We start from the raw sequence: 22,484 nt of genomic DNA, 5'->3' as shown, positions 1-22,484 counted from the left end.
TCCATCTAATGTTGAATATAACAGTCATTCCTTCAGAACTGGAAAAGCCTTTTAAAATTCTGTCAAGCCACAAGGGTCAGACCCCATTGATTGTTCTAGAAAAGCAATATAATAAAACATGAAAATAACTGGATCAGCCAAGAACCTTGAGTAATAGTACCGTGGGTGTCACCAACTGGCAGCGATCTTGGGACCTTCAAGGGCCACTTTAAACCTCAGTGTTTCTATGTGTGAAATGAAAAGATGAGATTAAACTTTCTCTCTGGTCTAAACGTCTGCGTAGAACCTATGGCCTTTGCATCTGAGCCATATAGAAGTACAAGGTAGCAGAGAGTCCTGGAAGACAAGATTTATCTGTTTCTTTCGACAAATATTTATTAAGTGCCCAGAACTTGTTCTTACTGTGCTGGGGTTGGTGGTGAACAAGACAGAAAATGATTTTACTTTCTGAGAGAGTGCCAGAAAACTATCTTTACTTTTTTATTAACATGGTAGCCTTCTTGCTTATTAGCATGTACTTTATCACTTTGGTATGACATTTTTATTTTTGTTATGAAATTATTCTCTAAATCGTAGTCACCCATGGGCACTTTCTAGCTACTTGTATTGGTGTGCTAGGGCTGCTGAAACAAAGTACTATGGGCTGAGTGGCTTAAACAAGAGAAATTTATTTTCTCACAGTTTTGGAGGCTAGAAGTCTGAGCTTAAGGGACCGGCCAGGTCGGTTCTTCCTGAGGGCTGAGAGGGAGAATCTGTTCCAGGCCTTCTCCTGGCTTCTGGGGCTTAGCTGGAATCTTTGGTGATGCTTAGTTTGTGGAGGCATCACCTCATCTCTGCCTTCATGTTCCCATGGCGTCCTCCCTGTGTGCCTGTCTGTCTCAAAATTTACCCTTTGTATGAGGACACCAGTTGTATTGGATTAGGGCCCACTCTTCTCCAGTACGACTTCATCTGCAACAACCCTATTTCCATATAAGGTCATATCAGGAGGTGGCGGAGGTTAGACCTTCAACCTATGAATCTGGGGGACACAATTCACCCCTAGCAGTGCTGTTGTTAAGTGATTGCAAGGATGAATTTCCCCTTCACTTGTACTTTCTTTCCTGAAGTTCTGTTTTTCTTCCTTAAACTATCATGCTTTTTTTTTTTTTTTTTTTTTTTTTGGTACACGGGCCTCTCACTGCTGTGGCCTCTCCCGTTGTGGAGCACAGGCTCCAGACACGCAGGCTCAGCGGCCATGGCTCACGGGCCCAGCCGCTTCGCGGCATGTGGGATCTTCCCGGACCGGGGCACGAAACCGTGTCCTCTGCATCGGCAGGCGGACTCTCAACCACTGCGCCACCAGGGAAGCCCCATGCTTTGTTTTTTTGACCACACACTTTATTGTGATGGTAAGGCAGTTTTGCTTTTTTGCATTTTCTCTCCACGTGTTCTGGGAAAATACCTGGAGCCTTGCACTTTTTCTAGCTCCAGGGGTCTTTGTACAGCAGAAGGCAGAGCTGCCTGAAGACAGCCTCTCCGGGCTCCTTATGCGGATGCTCCACCTGCGGAAGAGATTATTTGGGACATCTAGGCTGGGAAGGAAAGAGAGGAGGTCTTTGTGGGAAGGGAGGCAGGGGTGGGACGATGAAAGCTTTCCCAAGAAGCCCCGAGAACGGCAGAGACTTGGCATCACCCTGCGAGGTGGGGAACATCTCAGTTTCCTGTGTACCTGGAAGAGAAGCTGAGCACAGCCTGTTTGCAAGGGACTGCAGGGCTTGGAGAAGGGACTGCTGGATGCACAGGGTGACGGGCTGAAGAGGACAGGTTACATCCATATCTCAGCACTGTAAAATCCCCCAGATTCCTGTGCGCCTCTAGGGGGAGAGAAATAGAACAACAACTGGCATTCTGATTACTTGCTGCTCTAGAAATGAGGAATTGAATTTAAGTTAATTTTAAAAATTAAAGAAATGTGAATTTTCTATACTTTCAGAATGTGTGATTATGAATTCATACAAACTCCATTGTCTAAAATTGTTCTGTTTTCAGCCACCAGTGTGAATCTTGAGCTTTGCTCAATTTTCTGTGTAAAGGAGGAACTTCATGATGGACTTCCATTTCTCCAGCCTCTGGACCATTTATTTACTGTGGCACTGATTCCCTGGCCTGTAACCATCTAGCACAGAATCTTGCCCTTAGTAGGTAATCAAAAAGGGGCTTGTACAGAGAGGGAATGATGAGTCACATTGCCCACAGGCACAAACGCTTAGCAACAAAGAGCATTTTTTAAAGTGATCTTGACCTGACAAACCTCTGGGTGAGATGGCTGAGAGCCCTGACCTGTGCAGAGGGTCAGTCGGAGAGAAAACCAACCAGTGATGGGTGGACGTGACCTTGAGAGACATTGGAAAGAACCAGGAAGGTTGCTCAGTGGCACAGCTCAGAGCAGATGACTCTAGTCTTTATTTATTGAGCACTTACTATGCTCAAGGCCCTCTGGGAAATTCCATGCAAAATTACTTCATTGCTGTTCTACAGAATCTCACGACCTAATAAAATCAGGCAGTAAATATCCAAAGCATGAAGTCTAAGAGATGCCATGATCAGCATATTATATAACTTCAGACTCCTGGAGGTGGGGAAAGCAGTGATGGATTGGGAAGACTTCACAGAGAAAAACGACATTTGAGATGCAGTGTATGGCCTGCTGCAAACTGTATTGTCAATGATGGTGTCCTTTTTCCCCATCTTCCCGACAAAAATTATGTTAACAAAGACAAACAAACAAACATGGGAATGAAGTCTCACACACACACACACACACACACACATCACTGTTTAAGGACTCAGTGACTCAGTTGGGTAAGCAGTTGGCTTTGCACCTCAGCCCTCTTCCTGCCAGCCCTCCCCCCATCCCCATTCCCATGCCCCTGCTAACCATACAAACAACTGCATCTCAGTATGGGCCCATTCATCCTCCTTCCTGCTATTTGCTGTCATCCTTTCATTCATTTAATCATTCATTCATAAGCAGTATTGCACCAGTACGTTCCTGGTACCACAACCAGTGTATAGAAGGGGTGAACCTATTTTCTGTGAAGCTCAGGCCTTTATGCAGAATCATTTTCATCTTCTGGTGAGAGGCTGGAGTAACCAAGTGTTGTTAGAATTCTTCCCATTGTGCCTTTTCCTTGAAAGATGACATTTGTACAAAGAATTAGACAAAGGCATCAGAAGTGCTCATTCATATTCGGGGAGGAAAAATATTTACTGGAATAACTTCTCAATGTAGATGAGAAGATTTATTATGATTATGATTTTTAAAAAGACGGTTATGTAGTAGAGGAAGACAAATGATGCGGTGTCAAGATAGTTAAGAATTTTGTAGTTTGGGGAAAAATGAGACAAATAACAGCTAAGGATTATGGAATCCTTACAATTTTCCAGTTATGCTGAGATTGCTTTATGCATATTTGCCTTATTAACCCCTGCCAAGATCTCGATGACCATCTGTATTTTTCAGATAAGAAAATTAAAGCACAGAGAAGTTAAGTAACTTGCTTAAGGTCACTGGGCCCGTAGGTGATGGCATTAGAATTCGTGTTGAAGAAAGCTATGGTGGTGGGTTTTCCCATACTTCTGGAGAAAAGAGTCTGTCTATCGAAGGAGGCATTCTTTCATACGCACCAATAGGTTTTGTTCAGATACGCATGCCTGAGACATATAATTTAGCACTGGTGCAACTTCCAGCTACTAGAGGGAGTGGCAAAGAGAAATCTTACAGGAAAATTCTACCTTCAAAGATCTTTGGCTCTAACAAGCTAGAAACCCTAAGCATAGGAAGTAAACTGCTGTGCCTGGATCTCGGGAATCCCCAGAAGGAAGGACCAGACAACTTGCCTCCAGTTCTCCGTCCGTCCAAGCAATCAGGTAGTGGGATGCAAAGACATTTCACGTGACGCTGGCGTGGAAAGGCCCTCAGCCTTCATCTCAATGTCCCCACATGCCGGGGCATCGAGCCCAGGTTCTGGGAGCCCCGATCTGCTCTGAGGCAGTGCTCTTTGTATCACCCGCGCTAAGAGTGTTTTGGGATCACCCATTTCTCTCCTGTTTTGCTGATCGTTTCTTCCCGGCGCATCGGCATCTGGGGCAGTCTTCTGGCTGCCGCCGGACGACATGCCCTGTGTGCCTCTTGGCGGCGTGAGGTCCGGGTGGTCCTCGGGCACCGGGTTTCCCTGCGGGCCTGCGCGGCCCAGGGCGGGGCGCGGCGGGCGGGCGGCAGGGGGCGCTGCGCGCCGGGCGGGGGCGCTCGGGCCGAGCCTGTGCTCCCCGCGTCTTTGTGCCACTCGGCGCCGCCGCCCACTCTCCCCCCGCGGGCCGTGCGCCCCGGCTGGAGGGCGGACGGGAATAAAGGGCAACTCCGGGCGGGGCGGCGGACGCGCAGCGCGGACACCCGGCCCCGGACCGCGGACATAGGCACGGCGCGCGGAGCCCCGCCCGTGGCCGAGCAGGAGCGGCGGCCCCGGGGCCCCTGCCGCGCGGGACCAGGTGGGTGACGCGCGTCCCCTTTGTGTCGGCCTCGCGGGAGCCGGGCGCGGCCGAGGGGCCCGAGAGAGGTGGCCGTGCCGAGCCGGCCTCGGGCGCCGGGATCGGGCAGGGGCGAGGGCCGGTCCGCGCCCAGGGTGCCACCCTGGCCCTGCCCCTCGGTGGCTCCGGTGCCGCGGCCCCTTCGGGACCCCGCCCGCCTCCCCGGTCCGCCGGGTCTGCAGCGCCGCGTCCCCGCGCTCCGGCCGGTCCCGGAGCGGCCCTGGGTTGGGGGCCGCGGGACGGACGACCGCGGTGGACGGGGTCTGGCGAGGGCGAGCCGCCGGGGCGCGGGGCGGGGTGGGGGCGTCGGGAAGGTTCAGCCCGGCCAGAGTGGGCCGGCGCCGCGTCCTCCGCGGGGCACATCCCGGCGCCCGATGCCCGCGGCCGCCAGCCTCGCTCCTCCAAGCCGTCCCCTCCCCAGGGGCGCGCGGAAAGTTCCCTGCGGGTCTCCCTGCCCCACCCTCCGGCGGTGGCTCCCCAGCTTCCCCGTACTGTCCTGGGCACCCAGCTCTGGGCGCTCCTGCGAGCCTGGAGACTCAGGGTCGCGGGGAGGAACGGGTGCCTCGTGCACCCTTTCGATCTCCATAGGCAGACCTCTGGATGGGCACTCCAGAAGTTCTCTCTGCCTGCCCTTTTCCCAGTGAACAATTATAATAATAGTAAAAATCTCGCTCAACAAGTATCCCATGCTGGCCTTGTGCCAGGCCTAAGGCAGGCGGGGTGAGGGAGCCCCAGGGGAGTATCCCCAGGGGGTCCTGCTGCCCTGCGGGGGGAGGGAGCTCTGGTCCCTGAACTAAAAACGGACCTCACATCTTGCTTTGAACTGTTGTGGGAGGAAAGCCTTTTTCTAGGAGCGGGCCTGGGGATCTGATAAGGACACATTCCAGTGAATCTGGCCGGGGGCAGCTGGCAGATAAGCTGTGCGGATAGTAAAGTGTGAGAAGGAAAGTGCCGTGTGTGGACACCTGCCTGAAGAGCTGTGAGCTCTGTCAGTGCCCAGGAGGTAGAGGCAGGGGAAGGAGGGTCCCAGCTGCGGGGGAGCCTGGTACTGGGTCAGAGCTTGAAGGAGGGGCAGGTTCTAGGTGACAGGAAGGGCCCCAGGCCAGAAGGAACTGCCCAGCGGAGGAAGGGGGAAGGAACACAAAGTGTGACCCTCGAACTTTCCCACAGGCCTGCAGCCCAAGTGTTCCCTTTCCTGGTACTGAGACTCAGGACCTGGTCTTCTGCAGTTTTCCAGCACCTTTTTAATTTTTGCTTTTATTATTTTTTAGAGAGTACAAAGGAATTATGCCTAGAGTGGTCAGATGAGGGTAGATCGTGAAATTCTGAATTCCAGGCCTCCTTTGGCCTTGATCCTGTGGCAGTGGGAGCCACTGATGCTTTTGGAGAGTGAGCTGGGCCCGGATTTAGAGTGGTGAAGGCGGGGTTGAAGGATGGGGACCTCACCTTACTGTCCAGTGTGGGGTGTGTCGCCTTTAGTCCCCAGCGTGGGCTCCCACCTGTGCCCTTGCCCCTTACGAAAGGTCAGGCATGGATTCAGAACCTCAGGAGAAAACAAGGTGCAGATGACCTAATTTTAATGGGAGGGGCCTTTTCCAGATCCAGCACCACTGGGGTTTGGGAGTTTGTTTAAAGAAGCTCTGATTCAAGTGTCAGGACGCTTGGAAGAGGAGCTGATGAAGGGAGAACTCAAGTGCGGGGGGCAGAGCTGCAGCCGGCAGATGATGGTATGGGCGCCCACGGGCTGTGAAGATGGGGGTACTGAAACCTGCAAGAGCACTTACCAATCCCTGTGTTTTAGAAGCGTGTTCCGGTGCCCTTACTTTGATCGAGTGTAATCCCTGCATCCAGGTCTTCACCTGAGTTCAGGGCTTGGCTTGTGGACTCGATGTGGTTTTGGACTTGGAGGGGACTGCCCACACTTCACTTGAAGCTGCTGGCATTTAGCGGGTGAATGTGCCGCTAGGCCAGACGGCGGCAGGGCCAGACGCCGGGAGCCACGTTGCCTGTTTTTTCCACTGTGGTTCATAATTTGTCCCCACTGCCTTCTTTTGTGCACACTTCTCCTTCTTGAGAGCCTTTCTCTCTGGTGTAGAGACAGGGGAAGTCTGTCCCCGCAGACAGAGCATCACGGAGCTCGCTGGTCAGCACAGGTCACCAGGCCAGCCGGCCCACTGTGACGGAGGACACTGTGGACTGGAGGGGGGAGGTCAGGGGCCCCAGCGACACAGAGGGCCATGGCTGGCCTGGGCCTGGCATCAGCTCTCCCGACGGTCTGCTGTTCTTTCTCCTGTTCCACCCTAGAACTGGGAGGATGAAGACGTGTCAGCTGCCCTGGGGTCTGTGGTCTGGAGCCCCCCAGACTCTTCCAGCGCATCTGGCCAATAAGGACCTCCCCTGGATCCCTGGGGTGTGGAAGATGAGAGGCAGCTGTGAGTAGAATGGAATGCTTCTACGGAAGATGGACCCTCCCCGTATTCCCTTGGGTAGTTTCCTACCTTGGAGACCCGAGAACGAAGTTGAAGGTTCTTTCCTTTAAGACTGGAAAAGTCACGTGAGGCAATCATTTCTGGAACCAGCCTCCTCTCTCCTTTGTTTCTGCATTACTGACACACATGAATACGTTTTCTTAATTAGATGAAGAAATTAAATGGAAGCAACTGTTCACATACCTGCTGGGGATTCGGGCTGAAAGGCAGAGCGTGTACAACTTTCTGACCCAGCTCTGTGACCTTGAGCAAGTGTCTTAACCTCCCTGTGTGGCCCCAGTTCCTTCAACTGTGAAACTAAGGTGTTGGTCTAAATGATTTCCAAGATCCAGATATAAAAATGTGCTGCTTTAAAGGTCTTTTCCAGGAGCCTCAATATTGCCAATGCAACCATTTTTAAAGAATTTTGCAAGAAAAAACGTTATATATATATTTTTGCTTTCAGAACAATGGCTTTTCTCAAAGATGATAATTTGAGAGATGGGCTTTGAAGAGGGTGGCTCCTTGGTGATGAGAGTCTGGCATCTTCCTTCTTTCCTGGAATCTAAAGCCTGAACCGGATTGCGTTTCCTGAATGGCCTATAGATAGACGCAGAGTAGGGCTTTCACCAAGAAGCAAGTGGACAAGCTGGATGCAGTGTTACAGAGAAAAAATAAGTTCCTGGATAGCATGAAGAAGCATGTCAACCAACATATTCTAGTGTCCTGGAGTTTGGCTCCCTGGAGAGCCAGGGAACAGTGGGTGTTCATTTAGCATTTTCCATCACCAGGTGCTGATAGGAAGTGCTCTGTATGCTCGGACCCAGTTCTCACTTGGCCCATAGGATAGGCATCTCTACTGTACCCAGCCTACCAAGGTGAGAGGGACAAGGAGAAGCTGTGGCGTCCAAGGCCAGGTACGTGGTACATGTTGAAGCTGACGTGGAACTCAGAGTCCTGTGGAAAAGGATATCCTCCATGACCTTGAGGAGGCAACGGTCTGGGGGGCGGAAGGTAGACAGTCACAGATTGTTCTAGCACTGGGGTCGGCGTGCACCATGCAGTGGGGCGTGGTGAGCAGCCTGCCCGCTGGAGCCATTGATGCTGGCTAGGACCCGAAGGATGAGTCCCGGTTAACCAGGCAAATGAGAAGATCAGGGTCAAATTCTGGGGCTGGGAACAGCAAGAAACTGCCTGGGGTGGGAAGGGAACTTCGGGCCGGCACGGCGGGGCTGAGCCCCTGTCCTGTTGGAGGGTGGCCCGGCTATCTCTGAACCCTGTTCAAACCAAGCTCCTGGGTGCAACGGCGCTGCTTTCACTTCTGGAATCTCCTGGACCATCCCAGCAGTGCGGGGGACTTCCATTCTTTGGTTTTGGAGCCTCTGTCCTAGAAGTCTTCCCCCCTTTTCCCTTCCTGCCCCCAGTTTCCTTGGTGGAGGAGAGAGGCTTCAGGGAAGATGAGAGGAAGCCCAGCGGCAGCCATGGTTTTACAACCCAGCGTCGCCACGCTCTGTCTGCGGGGTCACCTGAGCAAGGCTGCTGTGATTCCCCAGGTGATGGCAGCCGGGCCTGCCGTGGGGAAGCTCCGAGCTGGAAGTGAGCCCCAGCGAAGGATGGCAGTGAGACTGGGGTCACCCCTGCTCCTGCCGGCTCCACCCTGCAGGCAGGAACCCCGGGCAGAGCTGGTGGGGCAGGGAGTTCCAGACCCAGCAGATGGAACCCTATGATATGGTTGACCTGGGACATGTTTCGGCCTCCGAAGGGTCAGTTTTCAAACAGTCCTTTGAAACAACATGTTTGATGTTGAGGTGGCAGCATTTAAAGGTGGTTTGGAGGGAGGTGGGCTGCGCAGGCTGCATCGAAGGAGGACAGAATGCCTTTCGGACTCCACGGGTAGCCAGGGAGCCGTTCCTTGACGGTCTGTCTCTGCATCCGGGACATGGTCCCTGGCCAGCGGCAGGTGGTGTGTGCATCCCCTCCCTGCTTGTCCTCTGTAGCTGGCAGGTCTTCAGGCGCTCTCACGTTCCAGAACAGCCCCGCTGGCCACCCCTTGCTGCCTCCTTCGCGCGGAGGCTTGCCCACACACCCTACAGGAAGGGCAGCCCCCTGGGCAGAGAGGCTGCTTTCCCCCGCCCCGCTCATGGGTGGAAAGTGTGCAGACCTCTGCATTAGGGGGCCTCTTTGACCTCAAGGTAGAACAGTCTCTTCAGTAGGTGTTCTGAGGCCAGAATCATGCAGATATTGTTTCACTTTCCCGGGACGACTTTTGCGGTTCCCAGTGGTGTCCGCCTCCAGGCTCACCACTGACCTCTTGTCACTTTCCTGCTGAGACACCGTTGCTTGTTAAGTCACGCATGTGTCCCTGGATCGAGCTTCTGAGATTCTTCCCCACTTGGTTCCAGCCCGTCTTTCCAGGCTGATCTGTCCGCAGCTTCCACACGTAGGCCCTGGAACATTCTCCCACCACCTCCACGTGCCAAATTCCTAATGATCCTTCCAGGCTTCGCACACATGTTGCCTTTTTCTTAAAGCTGTGGGGTCATCAACGTGGTAGCCGTGGAGGCTGACTCCTCCAGCACTGGCATCTTGCAGATGAGAAAATGCAGGCACGGAGCAGAGAGGACGGAATGGCAGACCTGGGGCTCCAGCCAGGCCCCTTTCTTTCCAGGCCCCAGCCTCTTCTCCCATGAGCTGGGAGCCTCTTCTCTACCAGGTGTTTCCACAGCAACGTTTTTTCAGAACCTGTAATTGCACTTAAACCTCTCTACTCTAATTTTCCTGTAACTTTATCATTTCTTTTACTAAATTATAAGCTCTACAAGGGTAGGAACTTCTTCATGTTTGCATTCCCTCAGTGCCTATCATGCTCTCTCTAAATGAATTTTTGCTCTGTGATTGAATCCAAGATAGAGAAACCTGGTTCAAAAGGGAACCTGAGGCGGGTTATCGACAAAGAGATGGGATCAGGGTTCACATTCTGTTCTCCAGCAAGATCTGAGCAAATCGAAAGATGCTTTCTCTTTGGGGAGGTCAGGCCACAGAGCAGGACACTGCAGGATGTGTTCCTGAGGATGTCGGGGACCCGGGGCTGCGGGTGAGGCTCCATCAGCCTCATGAGTCTGGATATTTCTAATGGGAGACAGAGGTGCTCTAGGTAAAGAGGTGATCAGGGTTCCTGGAGTGTTTGCCAGGTGAATGTGGTGGGGACCCTCGAGTCACATAGACGAAGAGAGCTGTTAGAGGTTCTGGACCTACAGGGCATGTAAGATAACCCATAGTGGTGAGTGTCTTCTCTGTCCCCGAGGGGTCTGCTTTTTGAGTGCCTTCCCCTCTGCTTTGGTGCATGGGGCCAGTTTGCATTCAAGAGCATCTTGTAGGCTGTGTGTTCCCAGAGCAGCTTTGCTCTGGGAAGTGGGAAGGCTTGCAGACACCCTGGGGGGCTGGCTGTTGGTTATGCCATTAAGAACACAAAGAAACAAACAGTCCCATAAATTGACTTTTCCTGACACCCTGATTGCCACACGGTACTTCTTGGTACCACATGCATCGCTCATAACAGTCCTAGGACAATGGAACACAAAGAGCTTCCCGAAGGCTTTCAGAGCTGGCGCCTTGGGAGCCGAATTTGTTGGCGGAAACTGTATATTTCTTCCTAATTGCTTGGCAGGGGTGAGGCGGTGCCAGTGCTGGTGTGGACCAGACAGAGCTGGGTGTCCCTGCTGGGATCGCAGTTGCTTCTTCTTCTTTGTGTCCTGCTGAAACGTTAGCCTGAGAAAGTGGGAGGTAGAGTGGTGGGTGGGCTGGATGTATGAGAAAGAAGAAAAACGGGATCTTTAGTCCCTCAGCTCGTGGGACCCTAAGAAATTGCCTCTGCTTCCGTGTTTATTCTCCCTGCTCCTCCCAATCTCGCTCACTGAGACCTTACTAACTTCCCTCTTGTCCTCAGGCAGACGTGTGATGCTATAGACCCAGGGTTTGTGTGCCCCCCGAGTTCGTATGTTGAAACCTGACCCCCAGTGGGATGTTGCTAGGAGGTGGGGACTTTGGAAGGTGATAGGTATAGATGAGGTCGTGAGGGTGGGGCCCTCATGAATGGGATTAGTGCCCTTGTATTGATAAAGTAGACCCCAGAGAGCTCCCTCGCCCCTTCTCTGTGGGAGGACATGGTGAAGACTGCTGTCTGTGAACCAGAAATGGGTCTCACCAGACACCAGATCTGCTGGCACCTTGTTCTTGGACTCCCAGCCTCCAGAACCGTGAGGAATAGATGTTTGTTGTTTAGAAGCCACCTAGTCTGTGGAATTTTTGTTAGGGATACCTGGATGGACTAAGATAGGCAAAATGGCTCGTCACCAGTCATACTCTGCTGATCATCTTCAGAGACCCTTATAAGGTCATGTTCCCAGACGCTGGGACCTAGGAGTTCAGCATATCTTTTGGGGACACAGTTCAGCCCATAACACACATCTCCCAGTGCCATGCAGTACATGTGCATATGTCCTTGTATGTTACTGTATGTCTGGCCAGCAACACAACACTCCCTGTGTCCTCTGTGACAAGCCATGGAAGGGGCTGGTGGCTGGCCTTGGTTCAGCTGCTCTGACAACCCAGCGTCTCCTGTGTCTGCACCGTCTTGCCCTGGACCCCGTGGCCAGATGGCTCTCCAGGCTGCACTCACACCCGTGTTTAGGTAGCCGGAGAGGTGGGGCAGTTGGTGTCAGATCCATTTGTCTTTCTTTATCATGGAAACCACCCTTTCCAAAAGCACCACGGCTGCCTCTGTTTCTGTCTCATTGCGGTAGGCTGGACGGCAACTCCAGGGAGTAAGAGAAGCTGAGAACGTGAGAGACCACGGGAGCAGGGAGAGCATCCCCGAGTGGACGGGACAGGACAGAGCTTCCGGTGTGGTGCGTGGCTAGACTGTGATTTAATACAATGTCTTTGCTGCTCTCACTTGCTCTTCTCTGAAAGGCAAGAATCCATATGGGATGAGATCCAGACCACTGTGCACGTGGCTTAAATGTTCGTGGTGTCTCGCCAGTGTAGTGCAAGCACCCCTGAATCTCCCGTGGATATCTGTGGTTTGGGGTGCAATGAGGGCCAGGAAATCAGTCCAGTCTTGTTCATTTCTGTACCCCTCTAACACCTGGCACACGGTAGGTGCCCAGTAAACATTTGTTGAACTTAGTAGGCGTCTTTTTCCTTCAAAGATGTTCGAGTCCAGAAGCAATCTCGTCATTCCTTCTTTCTTCTTGTTCATTCATTCACTTGGCAAAATGGTTTTGGTCCTGGGGGTTGAAAGGCAGATGAAGGAATAGACAGTGAGGGTGAGCCATGGGGGGTGGGGCGGGGGGACTGGTGAAGCGTTTCTAGAACAAGATAGGGTGTGCTGTTCAGTAATCAACAGGACGGACAGGTATCAATCACGTAAACTTTTGTAATTTTATAAATTGCAGTTTCACTAAAAACAACCACTTGGGACACAGGAATTTCCATATAGCAACACTGCTCACTCTCCATTTCTCCTATTTGTGAAATAGCTCCAACATAAGGTGCATGCTTTTTAATATGCTCAGTAAATATTCATTGAGCCCTCACCCTAAGCCAGGTCCTGGGCTGTGGAATGTGCAAACGTGATAAGTCTCTGAAGGAAATGTTTTCAGTTTGTCCTTCGATGAATGTACCCTTCCTATAGCAGAGTGGCCGGGAACAGTTCTTATCTGTTAATACTTTAATCACTCCTAGGATTCTTTTCCTTTGGCCTGAAGCCATGCTTCCTTGATAGTGACCTTGTTTTCTCCCTGTCCCCAGCCACATGCAGCTGGTCCAGCCTTTGTCCAGGAGGACCAGCTCGACTGCCCGAGGGGGCCGCTGGTTGGAGGCCTTGAGCTGTGTCCTGGGGCCTGACAGATAAGGCCTCTCTTTGGGGACCTCTTCCTGGTACAGCAGGAGCAAACCAAAGGCAGGCAGGCAGAGGGGAGTGCGGGTGGAGGTCCGGGCTGTCCAGGCAGCAGCCACTGGTCCTGTGGGGCTGCTGAGCCCTTGAACTGTGGCCATTTCCACGTGAACTGTGTCCTGAGTGTAGAAAGCATCTGGCTTCCAAGATCTAGTGTGAAAAACAGAAAGCAAGATATCTCATTAATAACGTTGAAGTTGATTACATGTTGAAATGATTTTAGTTTGGCTGTATTGGGTTAAATATATTACTAAAATGAATTTCCTTTGCTTATTTTTACATTTTATTTTTAATGTGGATACCAGAACGTTTAAAACTACCGATGCGGCTCTCCTGATATTTCCTTGGACTGATGGTCCAAAGGGACTTGGAGGGGTGAGTTTCTTTTTCAGCTGACAGACCTTGTGACCAGCCCAGCTCTGCCCCCTTCTAGAACCTGGCCACCCGGGGACTTGGCACTGGTGGGGCCGGCCAGGAGCGGGTCTGGGCCTGACTTGTGTCGAGTTTACTGTCACTGGACGGTTCTCTCTTGAGTTTAGTCCCGGATGCTTGAGATTCCTGCCCAGCTCGGCCCATCCTCTTCTCCACAGCCTTCGCTATTCAGATTCAAGCATTCCACTGAGTCCATTCAGTACCAATTCAGATGCAAGTCCTGGACTTTTATGTTTTATGTGTAAAAGGAGGGGCTCGCCTTAGATGAACACTTTTCTTTACAAAGCTCCTTGATCATTGAAATCTTCCTAGACTGTCAACTTCCGGCCTCGGGTTAATAGCCGCCTTCCTGGTTTTCTCTCCCAAGTCCCCCGTGGCTCACAGTGTCCACCTGGCTTGCCCTGGGACATCGGCTTCTGGCCACCCGCTGTCCAGGATCAGGTCAAGTGTATCCACCAGTCCTCCACCACTAGATGCCCAATGGAGGCTGGTTGAGAGAATCCTCTCCCACACGTCCCCTCTTGGTGAATCTTGCCACCTGTGCCTGGCCTGAGTCCACACATCTCGCCTAAGATGTTCTAGAGTGTTTTCTCCAGCTGGTCAGCCACCCACCCAGGCATCCTTCTCTAGCTGACCTCCGGAGAGCTGTCGTCCTCATTCCCGGCAACGGTGCCTGCCTTGTTTGCATCCCCGCTTTCAGAGCTGCCAGCTTTTTTCCCCCTGCATCTTTGAGATGTGTTTCTTTCGCCTGCCTTTTCCATTCTCTGGCCTGCTGTCCTTGGCTGGCTGTATTCCCCACAGTCACTGGACACACTGCCATGGTCCAGGGCGACCCAGGATACCTCTGCCTCCACATCACCTGCTTTTCCCTGCATCCCAGGCTCACCTCCGTTTTCCTGACTCGGCACTCTGCCTTCTCCTGTGGTCATCCTGGCTCACCAGCTGCTTCTCTTCCTGCCGGTTCCTGGGAGCTCTGCGTGGCCCCTTTGGACCTCATCCTGGCTCTGAACTGCCCTGGCATTTTGTGGATGACACGGAGTTGAGTCAGCATCCTTTCACTCGCGATCACAGCAGGCACGGTGCCTAGGGCCTGCGAGCTTTGCAAAATTGAGTATTTTAAAAGCCTGGAAACAAGTATTATAAAAAAACAAGAAACGAAAAGAAGCCCAAAACCTGAAAAGCCAAAATTGATGGTAACACCCGTGTCGTGTTATGTCAACAAAATATAACTGTCATTTAGTCAGCTGAGAGTTAAGACACAGTTATATAGAAAATCATATTCAACCTGAAATGAGGGTACTTTTTAGTGTTTGGCATGATTCATGGTGGGGCCTCTGGGAGTAAAACATCCCTGAGGTAAGCACTGCTCTCCATGCTTTTGCCTTCTGAGATTCAGACTTCCCCATTTATTTATCACACGCGCCTCGCTAAATGGCGGGCCAGGCCTATCACTCAGTTTTGAATTCCCAGCACAGGGCCTTTTACACCCAGCTTCAGTGTGCTAAGCTTTTATTGCAATTCAGTACGTTAAAAACATAAATAAATGAGGGACATTAAGATACTGCCTGAAGGTTTAAAAGTTTTCTCTTTTTTCTGAAACACTACCCTATGGTAGTTTCTAAAACCACTGACATTTATAAACGGACCCCACGTGACAAAAACCCTTAGATGAACTGCTAATAAAAATAATCATCTAGAAGCTGCAAATGTAGTTTGTATCATTTTAGCTTAGATTGTGTGTGGGTCTTTCCTTCCATGGACCCCATGTACTTTATACCACTCTGCTTATCTAGAAATCAGTCTAGTTACAGCGTAGCTACCGTTATGTGATAATAAATACCTTGGGTAGTAAGATAAAACATTTCTGGGTTAAAATTTTTTTTAATTGAAAAACAATCCTAAGATAAGTTAGCTACAGGGAACATTTGCTAATATGACGAAGTGAGCCCTGCTGCAGAGCAGGAGCATTTAAATATAAATCATGTTGCCTCAGCAGGAAGAATGAATTGCTAGGTCTAATCTGGGGGAAGGGATGACTGAAGGATAAATGCATGATTTTTATTTGTACCCACATGATTACTTCAGACAGTTGCACTTTGGAGAATTTTGCTCAAGGAAATGATACTCAGTCTGGAGAAAAAGAAGTGCTTGAGGCCCAAAGGCTCTTCATTTGTTTCTTTGTGTGTTTTTAATAATAGCCCCAAATGGCAAACATCTAAATATGGATAAGCAAATACCCCGCTCTTATTTGGTAAGATTTTTAGAGATTATGGTCATGGGAAAATGTTTAAAATATATCATTAAATGAAAACAATTATAAGACTGAAGTGTATGCATGATATGTGTACAAAGATGGAAAATATACCACAGAAAGGAAATCCTAACTCACAAGGATTGTGACATTTTTTTTCTATTTTTGATTTTTTAAATTGTGGTTCTGTTTAATTTTATAGTGGACTTATTTCAGTTTAAAAACGTTTAATTATAAATTCTGCACTCCCCCCTCAAAAAACTTTATTATTTCATATACAACAAATATATTTCAGCAAATAACTCTGTGTCTCAAGTGGACGTTCTGCTGACAGGGCTTGAAGAGAAATGAGTGTAAACTAGTAGACATCCCTTCTGTTAAACAAGATAAAGCAATACAAACACTGACATTTTTCCCGAAAGGGGGCTCTTTCAGGCTGGCTTGTAGCTAACGCCCCTGCATCCCAGCAGTGGCAGTTCATGTCAGAACCATGACTCGCCCTGTGAAGTCCGGGCACCTCCTAGCCCTGTGGTTATGGTCACTGCCTGAGCTGAACGGAGCAGGACTGCAGGCCCGGTGGCTCAGAATCCTGCCCCAGACTTCACATCTCATCGGTCACTTCTGCAAAAACCTTTAACCTCTCTGTAAACGGTCCCATTTTATTCACCTAAAAAGTGAGACTAGTACTAGGGCTACTTCTTTTTTTTGGCTCCTCTGAGGATTTCATAAATCGCCAATGAGAAAACCTGAAGAAACGCCTTTAAGCTCTATCCAAAAGGCAGAGTCACGAATAAGTCTTCAGAATTCCACAGGGACGGGGGCAGCCAGGTATGAGATGTGAGGAAGTGGTGAGGGGTCTGGGAACTCGGACAAATACTGCCTCTAAATGCTCTCAAATTCCATCTGGGAAGCACGTCCTGGTTGGATACAATACTGCCCTTCTGGTCCACAGAAATGGAAAGTATTAGACCCATCAAGGCTGTTATTTTCTCTAGCTTTTCAGCTGTTTCTGTTGAGCACAGTCTAAATGAAATAATGCCACATTTCTTCCTTTCCTTATTTTTCTCTTTTGGTTGTTGTTTTGCTTTAAATTTTCAGTGAAAATGCTCTAAACCACTGCATTGCTGGTAGACATGGCAGATACAGGCTATGGGCTGAGGTTAGTCCTACGTGCATTTCTTATTGAAAGCTCACACTCCTTATGTTTTATGTACCATCTTAACCATCACAATTTTAGCCTAGCTAGATGTTTATCAATTTTACTGATCTTTCAAAGAATCAGCTCTTGGTTTTGTTGCTTTTCTCTGTTTTGTTCTGTTTATGATTTCATTGATTTTTGCTCCAGTTTTTATGATGTCTTTTCTTCTGCTTGTTTTAGGCCTAAGTTGCTCTCTTTACTCTAGTTTTCTAAAGAGGAAGCTTTGATTATTGGTTTTAGATCTTTCTTCTTCCAGCATATAGGCAGTTAATGCTATAAATTTCCCTGTAAGCACTGTGTTTGCTACATTCTGCTCATCTTGATAAGTTATATTTTAATTTTCATTCAGTTCAAAATATTGTTAGCTTCTCTTGAGGCTTCTTCTTTGGCCCATGTGTTATTTCGAAGTGTGCTGTTTAATCTCCAGATAGTTGGGGATTTTCCAGCTATCTTTCTGTTATTGACTCCCAACTTAATTCCATTGTGCAGTGAAAGCATACTCGGTATGATTTTTGTTGTTTTTGTTAATTTGTTAAAATGTGTTTTAGGGCCTAGAGCGCTCCATGTGAACTAGCAGAATGTGTATTCTGCTGTTGTTGGATGGAATATTCTATGTGTCAAATAAATCAAGTTGACTGTTTAGTGCTGTTCAGGTCAGCTATGTACTAACTGCATTTCTTCTTGCTGAATCTGTCCATTGCTGAAAGGAGTGGGGAAGCCTCTAGCCATAATAGTGGGTTTGTCTATTTCTCCTTGCAGGTCTGTCAGTTTTTGCGTCTGTATGTTGCCACTATGTTGTTAGGTGCATACACGTTTAGTATTTTTATGTCTTCTTGGAGAATTGACTCCTTTATTGTTACGTAGTGCCCTTCTTTATCCCTGATGATTTTCCTTGGTCTGAAGTCTGCTTTGTTTGAAATTAACATAGCTACTCCAGCTTTCTTTTATCATTAACATGTTATGTCTTTCTCCATTCCTTTATTTTTAACCAGAGTCTTTTTATTTAAAGTGGGTTTCTTTAGACAACATATAGTTGAGTCTTGCTATTTTATCCACTCTGAAAATCTCTGACTTTTAACTGGTATGGTTAGACCGTTCACACTTAAAGTGATTATTGATATAGTTGGATTAATACCTACCATAGTTGAAATTGTTTTCTATTCATGACATCTGTTCTTTGTTTTTTTCTCCCCCTTTTTCTGACTTCTCTGGTTTTGAGTATTTTATGTCATTCTATTTTATCTCCTCTATTGGCATATCAGTTATACTTATTTTTAACCTTTTTCAGTGGTTGTCCTAGAGTTTGCTATATATATATAGTATATATATATATATATATATATATATATATATATGTATGTATGTATTCAATACACATATTTTACTAAACTAAGTCAGCTTTCAGATAACACTACACCACTTGCTATGCAGGAAAGGTGCCTTATAGCAGGTATTCCTGATTCTTCTCTCCCTGCCCTTATGACTTCACTGTCATTCTTTTCCCTTATCCATATTCTGTAGTCACCCAATGCACGGTTGCTATTCCTGCTTTAAATAATTTTCTTTTAGATCAATTAAGAAAATTAAAAAATGAAACATTATATTTTACCTTCATTTATTTTCTCTCTAACTCTTACCCTGTGTTTATGTTGATCTGTGTTTCTGACTTATTTTCTTTCTCTCTGAAGAACTTTACATTTTTTATGGTAGATTCCCTCAATTTTTGCTTGTCTGAAGAAGTATTTATTTTTCCCTCACTTTTTTTTTTTTTTTTTTTTGGTGGTACGTGGACCTCTTACTGCCGTGGCCTCTCCCATCGTGGAGCACAGGGTCTGGACGCGCAGGCTCAGCGGCCACGGCTCACGGGCCCAGCCGCTCCGCGGCACGTGGGATCCTCCCGGACTGGGGCACGAACCTGCATCCCGTGCATCGGCAGGCGGACCCCCAACCACTGCGCCACCAGGGAAGCCCTTTCCTTCACTTTTGAGGGATAGTTTTCCTGGAAATAGAATTTTAGTTTGGTAGTGGCTTTCTTTCAACATTTTAAATAGTTCACTGCACTTACTTGCTTGTACGGTTTCTGTAGAGACGTCAGATCTACTTTCTTATTCCTGCTCCTCTATAGGTACAGTGTTTTTTCTCCTTCATTTCTGGCTTCTTTCAAGATTTTCATTTGGTATTTGATTTGTGCAGCTGAGTATGGTATGCCTAGGAGTACATATTTTGGTATTTCTCCTATTTGATGTTCTCTGAGCTTTCTGAATCTGTGGTTTGGTGTCTGTAATTGATTTTGGGAAATTCTCGGCCATGCTTGCTTCAAATATTTTCCTCTTTTTTCTTTTTCTGGTGTTCTAATTACGTATATGTCATATTCTGACATATGCCTATGTCCGTATGTATATTGAAATTTTCCTACAGTTCTTGAATGTTCTTTTATTTATTTATTTATCTATCTATTTATTTATTTATTTCTGTTTGCATTTTAGTTTGGGAACTTTCCTCCTGTTGAAATTTGAAAGTTTCCTACAGTTCTTGGATGTTCTCTTCCTTCCTTCCTTCCTTCCTCGCTCCCTCCCTTTCTTTCTTTCTTTCTCTCTCTCTCTCTCTTTCTTTTTGGTTTGCATTTTAGTTTGGGAACTTTCTTTTACCTGTCCTCAAGCTCACTGACTTTTCACTGTGCTTACTCTGTTGATGAGCCCGACTAAGGCATTCTTCATTCTTTACAATGTTTTGTTTTCTAGCGTTTCCTTTGATTCTTAAAAAAAAATCCATCTTTATGTTTACATAACTGTGGGTGAAAAACGTCACCTGCCACATCAGTAGACAAAAGATGTTGTGGCCATCAAGCCATCAGCCACTGCAGCCACCACCAACTGTGTACCCTGAGGGGATTTAGGGTGGAGAAAGGTAGGACACTGGCCCTAGATAGCTGAGGTGCACAACAAAGGAATGGTTTCGGGATGAGTCCAGACTCTTATATCTTCCCATACATAGAAAAGTGCTAAATTCATTAACTTGAGATGTCTGTTTTTTCTTTAATTAACTGTAATCTTTTAATGTTCTGAAGACTGGGTTTTTGTTGCAAAACTCCTATGAATCCTGCTTCCTCCCTTACCTCTTCAGAGCAGTCCCTCAGAGTGATTTGAGAGGCTGTCTCCCAGGCTTAAGTCCTCAGAAAATCCTCCAAATAAAACATAATTCTCAGCTTTTAGGTTGTGCATTTTTTTTCAGTCCACATAACCCATTGGCTTTGTGTTTTGTCTGCGCTGCCCCAAAAGAACCCTTATTGCATTAACCATAGCTGTTTTAATCCCCTGTGTGATAATTCCAGTACCTGTGTCATGTCTGGGTCTGGGCTTGATGCTTGCTCTGTCTCTTCAGATTGCAATTTCTCTTGCATATGGTATGCTTTGTGGGTTTTTTGTTGATAGCTGAGCATGATGTATTTGTTAGTAGGAACTAAGGTAGAAAGCCTTTAGGGTGAGGTTTTATGTGAATGTTGGTAGGAGCTGAGCTGTGTTTAATGTGTGCTGTAGCTGTAGGTGCCAGAGGCTTCAAATTCCTCTCATGAACTTTTTTGTCTTCCCTGACGTCTTTGTGGTTTCCTAAGAACTTTCCTAAGAACTCATCATTAGAGGGTGTCTGTTTCCTGCAGCCCTCTCACCTGTAATTCACTGTTACCATACTGGTGCCCTGTTAATGGGGCTGTAAGTTGCGAGGCAGGGGAGCATTCTATACTCTCAACATTAAGCCTCAGTCTTTCAGCAGGACAGTGTACCTGGGCTGTGTTCTTCACAAGAGTTTCTTAGCTATTTTGCTCCTCCTTGGGTGAGACAGGGTGAGACAGGACTGGAGTGGAGTCATTGCTGTTCTTCAGGTTCGGTGAGGGCTGCAGAATGGGCCTGTGTTATGTAGACCATCTGGGCATATTTCAATTGGTTACTCTTCCCCTCTCCAAGCTAGAACCAGGAGTGAATTTTCTTGGTTCTTCACTGTGAGAACCTGGTGGGATTCCTAGAGGTCAAACCCACCAAAGCATGGGGGCCTCCTCAAGACTGTGGCCCCTAGTAGTTTCTTTCTCGCTCAGTCTAGTTCATACCCAACTTCTAGCAATTCATGAAAATTACCATGTAGGTGATCCTATCTGTTATGGCCTAGAGGATTCTCCTTCTAGTGAGCAGATCTTGGCTGTGACTTTGTGACCTCTCCAGATTTCAGGGGATTGGTTTGCCCTGCGCCCTCAGTTTTCTGATGGGTCCAGAAAGTTTCTGATTGTGGGTTTGTCCAGGCCTTTCGTGTGAGAATGGGAGTGACAGCTCTTTATGTGTCAGAGCTGAAACCTCAGGTCTCCACCCTCACAGTTTTCTGCCCACATGTGCTATTCTGCCTTACTCTCCTTTGTTCAATAACAAACCTTGTGAAGGCGTTGGCTGTGAGACTGGAGAGGATATCAATGGAAACCAGGGCACTCAGAACTGCGGTGTGACGCTGGGGAACTTTGTGGGTCTGGGCCTTGACTTTTTAACCTATAAGTGAATGAAACCTCTGTTCCCTTCCAGCTTTGAATCTAACCTTCTCTTCCTTCTAAATTACTCATGATACTTTGCAGGAGATTCTGCGTAGGGTAGGTGTTCAAACTTTTCTTCAGTAGGCTGATAACTTTTTGCCCTTTGAAGTGGAGCATAATTAGCTGAATAATCTTTTCATGGCTAATTTCATTGTTCTGTCATTTATGGGACATGATATAAGGGATTTACATATATTAGGCATTTAAATATTTTTGAAAAACGTAATGAATGACTTGAATGGAATTTTTCCAGGAAATATTGTATTTAAATTTTAGTTTTTAAAAATGAAGTGCAAAAGAACCCAGACACAAAGGGTCACATATTGTATTATTCCTTTTGTATGAAGTTCCCAGAATAGGTAAAACCATAGAGACAGAAAGCCAATTTCTGGTTGCCAGGGACTGGTTGGACTGAGAGTGGAGACAAACTGCTTAGTAGGTAATGGGCTCTATTTTGGGGTGATGCGACTTATCTTGGAACTTGATTGAGGTTCTGCTTGTACAACATTGTGAGTGCACTGAATGCACTGAACTGTTAACTTTAAAATGGTTAATTCTATGTGAATTTGACCTCAATAAAAATCATATGTAGCACATTAAAAATTCAAAAGTCTAACAGTATAAAAACTTTTACAGTACAAAGCAATTCTTCCTTCTGCCCCAGGCTTTTAATCTTCTGAACCAGATGCACCTGCTATCAGTTTCTTATATACTTCCACACCAGTCCCTCTCACCTCCCTTTTTAAGTGGGAAATGCTGCATATTGCTTTTTTTCTACTTATTTTGGATTTTTCTTTATCAGCACATAAAGATCCACCTTTCTCTTTTTCCGAGCTACATAGTCAAAGGAGTTATTTTCTAAGTTCTTAAAGTTGGTGTGTGTTTTATCTCACCATTCTAAATAAACCATTCTTTCCTGTGGTAATGCCTCTACTATAACAAGCTGCTTAATCTGTGCCTAATTCAGTATCCAGTTGGGTAAATCAATCTGCTCTTTGTGAGCAGGTTTAAACCTAAGAATTAGCTTCATTTTTATGAGTCAT

General features: G+C 47.7%; 1 protein-coding gene across 16 annotated transcripts in view; it reads left to right on the top strand.

Annotated features, from left to right (window-relative positions):
* The first annotated feature begins 4,296 nt into the window (after positions 1-4,296).
* The window catches only part of RNF144A (ring finger protein 144A), a 123,352-nt gene continuing 105,164 nt past the window's right edge, over positions 4,297-22,484 (top strand). For 3 of the 16 annotated variants that reach the window (XM_073791615.1, XM_073791618.1, XM_073791613.1), the window contains exon 1: positions 4,297-4,530. Coding sequence is in view for 6 of the 16 variants with exons in the window: in XM_073791607.1 (XP_073647708.1) it covers positions 8,751-8,800 (50 nt within the window). In the remaining 10 variants the exon portion in view is untranslated. Of the gene's footprint in view, positions 4,531-6,873; positions 7,955-8,618; positions 8,801-11,839; positions 11,945-22,484 lie in introns of those variants that run through there. The other 13 variants (XM_073791610.1, XM_073791612.1, XM_073791608.1 and 10 more) reach the window with 11 other exon arrangements.

The sequence above is a fragment of the Tursiops truncatus genome, chromosome 14, assembly GCF_011762595.2.
Source record: "Tursiops truncatus isolate mTurTru1 chromosome 14, mTurTru1.mat.Y, whole genome shotgun sequence".
NCBI classification, from domain to species: Eukaryota; Metazoa; Chordata; class Mammalia; order Artiodactyla; family Delphinidae; genus Tursiops; species Tursiops truncatus.
The sequence above is the reverse complement of the archived record's forward strand: the minus strand, read 5'-3'. Positions and strand labels throughout refer to the sequence as shown.